General features: G+C 36.0%; 1 protein-coding gene and 1 long non-coding RNA gene across 2 annotated transcripts; one reads left to right on the top strand and one right to left on the bottom strand.

Annotated features, from left to right (window-relative positions):
- Positions 1–52: 52 nt before the first annotated feature.
- rept (reptin) lies at positions 53–9,033 on the bottom strand. The gene is made up of 12 exons (XM_053766682.1): positions 8,828–9,033; positions 8,526–8,712; positions 7,699–7,815; positions 6,588–6,669; positions 6,144–6,306; positions 5,190–5,286; positions 4,365–4,496; positions 3,697–3,809; positions 2,713–2,933; positions 2,130–2,268; positions 1,761–1,872; positions 53–1,259 (listed from the first exon to the last, which is right to left on the bottom strand). The coding sequence occupies exons 1-12, from the start codon at positions 8,831–8,833 to the stop codon at positions 1,228–1,230; spliced, it is 1,401 nt and encodes a 466-aa protein (XP_053622657.1). The 5' UTR covers positions 8,834–9,033; the 3' UTR covers positions 53–1,227.
- A 106-nt stretch (positions 9,034–9,139) lies between these two features.
- Positions 9,140–10,435, top strand: LOC128682133 (uncharacterized). The gene is made up of 2 exons (XR_008406086.2): positions 9,140–9,401; positions 10,252–10,435. It is a non-coding gene; the product is annotated as an uncharacterized LOC128682133 (long non-coding RNA).
- The last annotated feature ends 1,193 nt before the right edge of the window (positions 10,436–11,628 follow it).

Here is an 11,628-nt window from a genome sequence, read left to right as displayed (position 1 = left end):
CGCTAGTGTGTAGGTATGCGCCATCTTAATTTTGCCGTAAAAAAAACAAAACTTGTTTCTGATGGTACTTTATTGGAATACTTGACTAAAACTTAAAAGTAACTTAAACATATTTACGAATACAAAAATATAACTGTAACATCACAATCGTTTTCCAAAACAAGGATAGTTCATGGAAATATTGTATAGTTTACAATATCCGCAAGTAAATAATATATAATCCGATGAAGGAAAACATCGTGAGGAAACCTGCACACTGGTTGTTATTATTAACTTGTGTGTGAAATGGAGAAGGCAATGGCAAACCACTCCATTGATAATGCCAAGAAAGTTGTGTGTGTTTCATTCCACGTAATGACCACGACCCTCAGCCATGAGGAATACGACTACGAAGAAGAAGTAAATAATTATTAACACCAGGCTTAAAAAAACAATCGCAGAAGGTCATCCAAGTATTAAAAGGTATTACAGTTTGTCAAGAAAATGAAGGAAAAGGTTGAATATAATAACTTAAAAAATGCGTGTTCCCTGTTGCATTCGGAGCTGTGACTCCCAATAGCCCAGGGTTGACATTAAAAGCTTTTATTACGTACACCACACTAATCACTGTCACTGATTAATCATTCTTGCTTTAACTTTTAATTTAACAGGTATGTATACACTAAGAACAAATGTGATAGATTAATGTCTAAAAATAATTTTGATATGTAGATAAAGAGAAATCAATTTATTCAATTTAAAAAAAAATACGATTGTTGAAATTTTCGCAAAACAAGTTATGAAAATATAGGCATTAAGTCACGTGACAGTGAACACCAATCATAAAGCGTTACGTCACACCGTGCAAAACAACATTGGACGTGTTCATAGAACAGAGCGTTATTAATGATTTTACGGTTTTATAGCTTATCGTCACATTTATTCAGTTAAATTTAAGCAACTAGCCGATTATATTTATTTCAAGCCTGGTGTCATTTCACTCCATTTTACTGTGTTTCAATGTTTATTTCTAACAGTATTAAAACGAAAACAATTCCTCATTTTTAAGTAACAAAAAAATACTGTTTTAATTCAAAATGAAAGTAAAACATCTTTAAAGTTTTATTGTAATCTCACAACGAGATTGTAACCCAATTATTGTGTATAGATTAGGAATATTTTACGCGGATCCTGGGCTCCGACGTCCAACGGCCAAGGAAGAACCGCGATATCGCTCAGGTGAGAGATTTATTGAGCCACTTCCATCATCTGGGGGGCATCTGAAAACAAAAAACGATTTTTCTTAAATCTAATATTTGTTAAACTGGCATTAAGAAAAATTTAAGATTATAAATAAATTTGAATATAAACTTGTGCGTACGCGGCTGTCTTCACACGTCTGTGACATAGCAAACTGCAGTAGTGCATCGGAGCTGGTACGGCCACGTCGTCACGTAGACTAGTACGTAGTTACGTAGGGAACAAATTCCAATCTGACTCATGTATTCATCGACCACCACTTGCTTCCGGTGAAGGAAAACATCGTGAGGAAACCTGCAAGTATGCGATTACTTGCCACTACATGTCGGCAGGTAGTCGTAAGTCATGTCAGATGCCTTTAGATGACTGTGATGAAATCATGATATTTATATCACGGCGGTGATATAAATATCATGATTCAATCTTGTGGCAAAAATCAAATTATAAAAAAACTTGTTCAATAGAAAAAGAGAGAGAAGGAGAGAGAGAGAGAGAGAGAGAGAAATATAAAGAGATCTCACCTCCGCCCCCGTCGTTAAACATAAACTCGTCCTGGTACTCCTTCAGGAACTGCTCCGAGCGATGCTCGTCCAAGAACAGGGAGTACACTTTCTTCACGTCTTCCATGCTCACCTGGGAAAAACGTGAATATATATACTCCACTGCATTGTTTCATTTTTGTGTGTGCATTTTCCCATTCATGAATTCCCATCAAATTCCCGAAATTCCCGCTGCTTTAATTCAAAATTCAGAGTTTCGCAAAATTTCCACCAGTTTTATCTAGATCCCGAAATATCATATGTGTTTTCTAAATCTCTGCGCGTTTTTACATTCTTACTATTTCCCAAAATTCCCATCACACATGTTCCCAAATTTCCCATTGCATGTACCTCAGTAGCCTTCCTCCTCTTGGCCACCAGCGACGCAGTAGTGATGAGCTGTATCGCGTATCTCAGCGACGTCTCTGTTGCCACGCGCGTGAGCACTGTCAGCGCGTCAGCCGACATCTGACAGTCTTCCTCTTCACATCTATGGGCAAGATTAGGGAGTGAGCGAGACGGCAAAAGATTTAGCGATAAGTTAGCAGGCATGATTTAAAAAAATTTAGTCTATGCTGTAATATATTTTAGATGGGTAATGATATCGATCAGAGTTTTCACATATATTTCCAACACGGTCTTCCAAAATTTCCATATGATATTCTTGTTACACAAAACTTCAAATTAGAAAATGTTCAGGATTTTACTGAATTTGATTTTAAGATTCGTGGATGCAATAAATCTTCTTATCATATATTTTCCATATTTATAAAAAATCAAAAGTGCTAAATAAATCAAAATAAAGTGAATTAAAGCGTATATAAAAGAATGGATATCCAAAACAAATCTTGAAACTTCACAAAATTAGCACGATATCGAGAAAACAAATAACTTGCACCAACTCAGACCTTGTTTTCCCAAAATTCCCACTCACCTAATATTGAGTATTTCTCTGAGCTCCTTGTGCGGATAAGGCGCGGTGGGCACAATGATCATCCTGTCCAAGAGGTCGAGCGGGATGCCGTGCGGGCTGCAGTACGCGGTGCCGCGGATGCGCGTGATGCCGCGGTTGGTGGCCATCATCACCACCGGCGACGTCTCCGACTCCAGCGCACGGTTCAGGAACGAGAAGCATTCGATGTCCAGCATGTGGGCCTGGAATATTTATCAAGTTAACATTTGTTTACTTACTACATGTTGCCCGGGGCTTCGCATTTTGAGATAAAATGTGAATTAGCCTATGGATCATGGATAATGTGCCATTGTAATGGTGAAAGAATTTTTGAAATCGGTTCGGTAGTTTTGGAGATTACCGGCCTCAAATATACAAACGAACATAATATAGTCTTAAAGATACAATAAGGTATATATACATTTGTTGGTAATTATATGAGCCAAAATTTATTTATATATTTAAAAAAATAAATACAGTCACACAGACTACAGTACATTACATAAAACAATTTTAATTGTGTCTATAACGTGATCCTAACGAACTAACTATACACAACATTTAAAAGTTAACAATAAGATCCGAAATTAATCATAAATTCTAAATCTTTAGAAGAATGATAAAATTCTGGCCAATATAAGTAAAGATTTATTTTGAATTTTTCACTCGTTTGGAAATCTAGGTGTTTAAATTCATAATGTGTTAGCCAATGTAATAAAACAAGACGTCATTATCTAATATAAGTTATTGGGTCAGTGCAATGACAAATAAAAAAAAACCCAGCAAAATGACGTTAATCGAAAATTGGCTTTAAGACGTTTCCTGTAGACACACTTTACATTGACAAGACGAGAACTGACAGCGGGCAATTCGCAATTTCTTGTCAATGGAAAATATGTCTACAGTGGACGTGTTAAAGCTTAGTTTTCAATGAACGTCGTGTTGCCGAGGGGGAGCGGTGATCACCTCATCAATGAACAACACTCCGGGAATCATCTCTGCCTTCCCCTCCTCCCTCCACTCCGCCACTTTGCTGTTTATCTGCTCGCGAATCTCAGATTTTATCTCGCCCGTGTCGCCTATAAATTGCAAATACATTTATATATTCAATAGTTGTTCATTTAAATTCTTTAATCTTATTTTATATTCCACTAGCTTCGTTCGCGTTTATTTCGTGCTCATAACTTGACACAAACATCAGTTTCTCAAAATTCTCACTTATTTCCTAATCTTCTCAATTTTCCCATTATATTCCCACTTTACACAAATTTACATTCCCAAATTTCCCACATATGCATATAGATGCTGAAGCGGTGGTGGTGTAATGGTTAAGACGCCCGCCTGTGGATCGAAAGGTGCCAGGTTCGAATCCCACTCGTGCCACATGAGTTTGTACACCAATCTGACTCAAGTATAGTAAGTTTCATCGACCACCACTTGCTTCCGGCGAAGGAAAACATCGTGAGGAAACCTGCACACTAGTTGATTATTGACTTGTGTGTGAAATGGAGAAGGCAATGGCGAATCCCTCCAATTATAGTGCCATGAAAATTGTTGTGTTTCATGCCTCGTAATGACCACGACCCTCGGCCATGAGGAATACGACTACCGAGGATAGACTTTGATGGACATACCAGAGAAAAGTGCCAAGAACCCGTGTGTTCTGGAGTTGATGACATCGACCTCGTGCAACGTGACGGTGTGAACGACCTCCTTGCGCTTCTGCAGCTCGCCTTCTGGGCACTGCACGAAGCGGGCTTGCTGGCCTGATGGGTGCACAACAATTATTAAAAATAACTGTTACACTTAAATTCAAATTTCTTTATTTGCTCAAATATATCATCGAATTTTATTAATATTATGAAGTAACCATATCCTCCCAATGTTGTACGTGGCGACTAAGGGACACTTCCTAGGCAGCGATAGCATTCCCACCAGTTTTAAAATCACAGGCCAATGCAGAAATGAGAGTGTCATTGTCAAATGACAGCCTTTATTAACAATCTTTTACATACATCCCACTTCCAACTATAATATTATAAATGCGAAAGATTGTGAGGATGTGGGTGTGTATGTACGTTGGTTACTCTCTCACGCAAAATCTTCTGGACCGATTGTAATGAAATTTAGTACACGGATAGAATATAATCTGAAATAACACATACGCAAGTAGCCTAATCCCGAAATTCCCACGGGGGCGAAGCCCCGGGCGCAACTAGTAACATATACGTATGGGTGATTTCTTATACATTCGCATTATTTTATCTACATACTCAGTCCATGGTACTGAACAACTTTTTGTAGGGAAGCAACACTTAATTTTGTATGGAACAGCTGATATTTTTTTCGCGATTTCGGATTTACTCCCATACTAAAAGTTGTTCAGAATCATGGACTGAGCGTGTAGACAAAATATTGCCAATGTATTAAAAGTCACCCTGTATAATTTAAATTATTACCCGTAGCGTCATAGTCTCTGGCTCTGGCGAAACTCCTCCCAAGCTTGTTGATCTTGCCTGTAGCCTTGTCTATGGTTATGACGTCACCGGCTTGCACCTGACAGGGACAGACAGAATCTTGTTACAAACGTAGAAAAAGCTATATCTTCCATTTTGCTCACACAAGAAAGATATGCGTGATAAATACTTGAGAAGGAACTATACACACTATTTGATAATTTATCAACCAGTGTGCAGATTTCCTCACGATGTTTTCCTTCACCGGAAGCAAGTGGTGGTCGATGAAAACTACTATATATGAGTCAGATTAACTCGCTTAGCACTAGTAATATTTGAATTTAGAACTCTTAAAATTACCACCAAACACTTCTCACTTTTTATCCTAGTTATATAGTATATACAGGGTCACTGGTATCTAACGCATAACCTTCCAACGGCGCATAAGGTACATAGAGACTAACATCTTTTGTTCTACGACTTTTGTCTAGACATAATAAATACAAAAGTTTTCCTTTTTTTGTTTTAATGTCGTTTCTATAAAACGTTAACTCTATGTTCGATTCCGCTACATAACGCTACTGTACTGTCTCGTGTTGCTCGGCTGTTACATACAGTTAACATGTGTAGAATCGCAAATTAGATTGTATTTTTCTATATGAAACAAAAAACTACGAATCAAGAAGTCGTAAAATAAAAGTTGCTTGTTTTGATGTACCCAAGTAGTCTTTAGGAGGTTTTGCGTTTGATACCAGTAATACTGTATAAAGTCCTCTGCAAAGTATTTCACATGGTCACCAATAGATACCACCATGGTCACCGTGTTGCTTCCCGAGGAAGGTTTAGCTTAGCTGTATAATTTATTATGTTATTACCTGAGCAAAGCCAGGACTGGACTATATATAGTCGAACATTCAGAGTCTTAGAGACTCCTGTATGTGCTGTAGTGCAAAGTACCTTTTCCTTGAGCAGCGAGTCGATCATCTTGGCACCCATGTCATAGTTAGTTTCCATGTCGGTGGTCTTTAGAGTGAGCCTCCCCACCCGCGCGCCTCCGCCCCCCGCCGCGCGCTCCACCACCACCTCTACCACCTCGCCTTCTATTATCTCTGATTCTTCTCTGTAAGTAATTTTTAATTGGTTAAAGAAAGGAATATTAACTAGTCAATCTTATTCGGGTGGAATCTTTTTGCAACTCAATTTCAACGCAGATATCTTCAATCAATTGAGCTGAAAGTTTGTATAGGCCTTTATAATGGATGGCATTGTAGTATTATGTTAAGCATGACCTAATGGTGCACCCAGCATTGGCTCCCGACGAGGGAACTCCTCAACAGTTTACTGCAACAACATTATTATTTTATATAATATAATATATATAATATAAGTTTTTGTACGTACTTGATTCTAATACCAATAGATTTCCTGATGGCTTGAGTAAGCGCTTCAGTCTTGCTCATCTCCAAAGAATATATTTCGGAACCTGAAACAAAGCAGATATGAGAGTTTATTTATATAAAACTAGCTGTTTTCCTGAGGCTTCGCCCGCTTATATTCCCTCGGGAACAGTATTTTCACTGGTATAACAGAATTAAAATATCCATAGCACATTTAAAATAAATACAGCGCCATCTAGCGTTTTTATACTTGGCGCCACTTAACGATAGATTAGAATATTTGACGACCTCAGTGGCGCAGTGGTAAAGTGCTTGCCTCTGAACCGAGAGGTCGCATGTTCGATCTCCGGTCGGGTCATGATGGAAAATTTTCTTTTTCTGATTGGCCTGGGTCTTGGATGTTTATCTATATATTACTATGTATTTGTTATAAAATATAGTATCGTTGAGTTAGTATCCCATAACACAAGTCTCGAACTTTAGGGCTAGCTCAATCTGTGTGATTTGTCCTAATATATTTATTTAATATAGGTTTTTCGCAAATCCCACGGGAACAATAGCTTTTCCTGTGTTGAAAAGTACCTTATGTCTTTCTCTGTACTTATATATAATATTAGTTGGGATTCAACATTTTATTTTCTCCAATAAAACTTACTACTATACAAATAAGCTAAATAACAGACACCAGTGGACGCACTTGGAGGAGGGCTTTGCCAAAAGGCACACTGAGCTCAGAGATAATACATAGGATTTTTTTTCAATCGAAACTTAATCTAAACTCAATAACAGAGGGCTAATTATTATTATTTAATACAAATAAGCTAAAAATGCTATAAGAGAGCGACTCACATTAATAAAATAACATTTTAGTGACATGCTTGCCTGAACAGTTACAGCTGAACAAACTTGTCTGTGGGCATCGACACTGCATCACAACCCATCCATCAAACGCACAAGGGTGTATCTCATAGTGTTGTGACAAATGCGACCACACTGTCATTACAATGTTTCAAATTTTAACAAAGACAAGAATTAATTTTACTGTAACTAACTATACTAACGGCGACCCAATAAACTTACCGGACCTTGCATAACCTTAGCAACAAGAAGCTTACCTGCCATGCTTGTGAAAGGTGTGTCCGGTCCTAAAGCCTGGGCCAGGCCCATGGCTATAGCTGTCTTGCCGGTGCCCGGTTGCCCGGCCAACAGCACAGCGCGGCCTGCTATTTTACCTGAAATAATGGTTAACTTTTATTGGTTGGTTATTAATAAAAATGTTTTCCCTGTCATCACAATAGTTGACTACTCATGGCTGAGGTGCTCTAGAAGGGCAGCATTTAGCTACCAGCTACTGATGGGTACAGCATGGTAGGTTATACTTTCAATTTAAGGTTTATATTTATTTAAGGGTAAGGCTTAATTTAAGGGAAGGGAAATTTACTTTTAATTTCCATACTTACATTATAAAGATTACTATTTTTGTATAAATAATATATAATAAACTCCATTCCAATGAAATTTAGCACAGAGGTAGACAAAATGTTCAGAAGTAACGTAAGCTACTTTTTTAATGGTTTTACTGGAGCGAAGCCTGGACAGGCCGTTAATCTATAAGAAAGAACCTAACAGCATATTGGCAATATCTGTTGCCATTTGGCAACAGATATTTACAGATATTTTCAATATGCCATTCGGTTCTTTATCCGGCAGATGCCAGTTATCATGGCAGATTGCAACACCAGAGTAACTTTTCAATTCCAATCAGGTCATAATCGAAAATTTTCTTTTCCAGATTACCCTGATAATATATAAATTACATGATTTATTTGAATAAGCCAATAATCTCGTGAGGAGTTACTCTTTGTAAATATGTAAATAAATATATAGGAATAAATCACACATATGTCTCCATAGTAACAGTATTTACTCAATAATCACGAACCTTCTCGAATCATCTGCAATACGACTCCGGCGGCTTTTCTTGCCGTTTTCTGACCCACCATGCCCTGGGACACAGCGCGGGGCTCCAAGGAATCATCGAGACCTAACCCCCGAATATGAGAATGTGCTCCAATTCGCTCGATACGCGTTATGGAGCGCACCTCTTGCACTTGGGCGGCTGCTAATGACTATAAATAACAATTATAACAAAGTTTAGCGTCTAACAACTAGAAATATGAAAAACTATTAAAATCAAATAACATTTTAAGGTTATGTTAAAACACCGGACGACGTCATACTTACAGCCATGCTTGAAAGTTTTCAGATATATTTATAGTAAGAGGAAAGGAATATATCCGTAAACTAAAATTAAAACACAAAACAGCTTAAAATCCTCCTTGCTTAGCGAGTCGCTAATAGCGACAATCCGACATCAATCAAACAAAAACAAATTTTAAATTTGTTTGTGCAAGGTCTTTCATTCTCTTCTATTCATTCATTTCATTCATATGAATTAGAATGTTGCCAGAATAAAAACTACATGGAAAGGCCTAGTTCACACTAGCGTATTTTTTATTTTTTCCCACGTGCTTCTTAACAGTTGGCAAAAATTGCCATGCTATGAAATCTTTTAACTTTATACTGGCAACATTATATTTGACATATTTAATTTTCAAATATGGCAAAGTTTTATCGATTGTTCATATTTTTCGCGTTTTGGGCTGTCGTGATTTTGAGGACAGATTTTTTAAACTAAATCAAAATGCTAGCACTCAGAAGCCTACTTAGAAACACCACCCAGGTTTCCAAAAATGTGATCCAACAAAGAAATATGAGTGTAACCGCTATTCCGGCTAGATCGAAGGTTTCCACAGGCGTAAGTATAACATCCAACTAGATTATGAAAAACTATTGTTATTGTAAAAATAACCGAAGTTAATACATTATTAACCATCTTTCTAATTAAATATGTCTTTACAAATAGTATTTTCCATATTTTTGATGCCATTTTCTGTGTTTCTTAATTACGTAATTTTCTTTAGAGGTTATCTACTTATTTGATTGTTTTACTATATCTGTGATCCAATAATAGATCTCTTTATATTTTAACTTGTTTTGCCTTTTTTATTCATATTTCCTTTATGCTATTGCCACTAAACAAAACTGCTTCATCTCCATCCCTACATTCACAGGAGTGAATGTAGGGATGAAGCAGTTATTAAGGAAATATGAAAAAAAAAAGACAAAGCAAGTTAAAATATAAAGAGATCTATTATTTGATCTATATGATATAGTACAGATATAAAAAAAATTATATATATACAATATAATAAATAAATATATATCCAAACTTAATTTTTTTATAAAATTAATCTGAACACGAAATAAGCTATCAATTCTAGCGCGGCCTGATCCGACTGCGATCCTATTGTTATTGTTTTTATTATCTCCAGGAATTAATTGATAAACTAGGGCAAAAGGGTTAGCCTTACAAAGCGATATTCACTAATCAACTTAACAGTTGTTTTTAAATGCTATGTAGATTTTTTGGAAATAACAATGTAATATTAATTCTGAAATGTGCCTGAAAGGTGTCATTTCTGAAAATGCTTTATCTTTAACAGCATTCTCAAGTTCTCATAGGAAATGTAATGTTTTTTTATACTACTGAGCAAGCTAACAGGCATGAGAGTGAATTTCATAAATTTATTTTCTTTTTTTTTCAGGAGTTCCTGTTCCTATCCACTCTCATGGTTATCGGCTGGTCGGCCATCCCTGCCTGGGTGCTCGTACACATCAAGGACTACCGCAATAAGAACTAAACCATAGACAAATAGTATTTATGTAGATATAACTATGGCAAGTTGCTTGTGATGATTATGTTAAGTAAAAATGGTTTAATCTATTAAATTTGCATTTTATTTTAGTTGTAGTTAGTAGTAAAATGATAACTAGATGAACAGAGAATAAAATACAAAAATCATATACCCATCATCATATAAGCATTGTCTTTTGTGACACTTTGTGATCAAGATATTAAATTAGGTATCTATATTTTATTGTAATAGAGATTACTTAATTTATATTTTGATGACTATTCGAAGGACCTTATATTATTAGAAACACAAATTCAAAAATTACTGTGTTAATGACAATGCTTTCAAAAATATGACAAAAATAAAATCACACGAGTTGCCCAAATGCTCCATACTAAATGATATCCTAATGTGACGTCACAGTAGAGTGACATCGTAGCAAAAAAGCTGTTTGTTCGACAGCTACCTCAATTACTGTGTCGTGTCATCGGTGATGACTTAATAAAAATTGTTTTAAAATTTTAAGATTTTTGCGATGGTTGAGTATTATTTTTAAAATGGAATTTCCAACCAACTTTATACTTTTGTATAATGGTCCAGCTGCATTGTTGCAGTCTATGAATCATCATAATGATCCTAAATATATGTATTTTATCTAGAGCATACATATTTTTTTTTAATTTTGTGACCTTGTCAACAACCCAATTGGCTATTTGTCGCGATAAAAAAAATAAAATGCGTAAAGAGTAGTATATATTCTAAAACGATCATTAAATGTCACATGAATCACATGTCAGATTTATTCATTCATTGCGGGAAGGCAAAATCTTCGTACGGCAACATCACGAGCCAAATTCTCCGCGAATACGCATTCGCACGGACAAAGACCTAATCAGGGTTTTTGGCCCTGAAGCAGTTGGTTCTGAAAAACTCGCTTGATACCAAATGTCAATATCACTATTTTGTAAAATTCCAAATTCAATTATTAGATAGGTTTTCTAAATTTTTTGAGGTTACTAGTTTTGTATTTTGTTTATATGTACCTGAACTAGTGTTATTAGATAGAATAAGCATAATCTTATCGCATTGTAATATTGAATGTTCGAATAGTATTAGATTACATTACCTAACAAACCCTCTACAATACTTGTGGCAGATCCAATACAATTTTCTTTTTTCTATGCATGTTAATACTTTAAATAGCTGTTTTTATTGTCAAAAACATTATTGCATGATTCTTCTCCTAGCATATAAGCAAAAATTGCTCATACTCGTATTTCCTCAACA

Source organism: Plodia interpunctella, chromosome 29, assembly GCF_027563975.2.
Source record: "Plodia interpunctella isolate USDA-ARS_2022_Savannah chromosome 29, ilPloInte3.2, whole genome shotgun sequence".
Classification (NCBI taxonomy): Eukaryota; Metazoa; Arthropoda; class Insecta; order Lepidoptera; family Pyralidae; genus Plodia; species Plodia interpunctella.
Note: the sequence above shows the minus strand (reverse complement) of the source record. Positions and strands in the feature narration are given on the sequence as shown.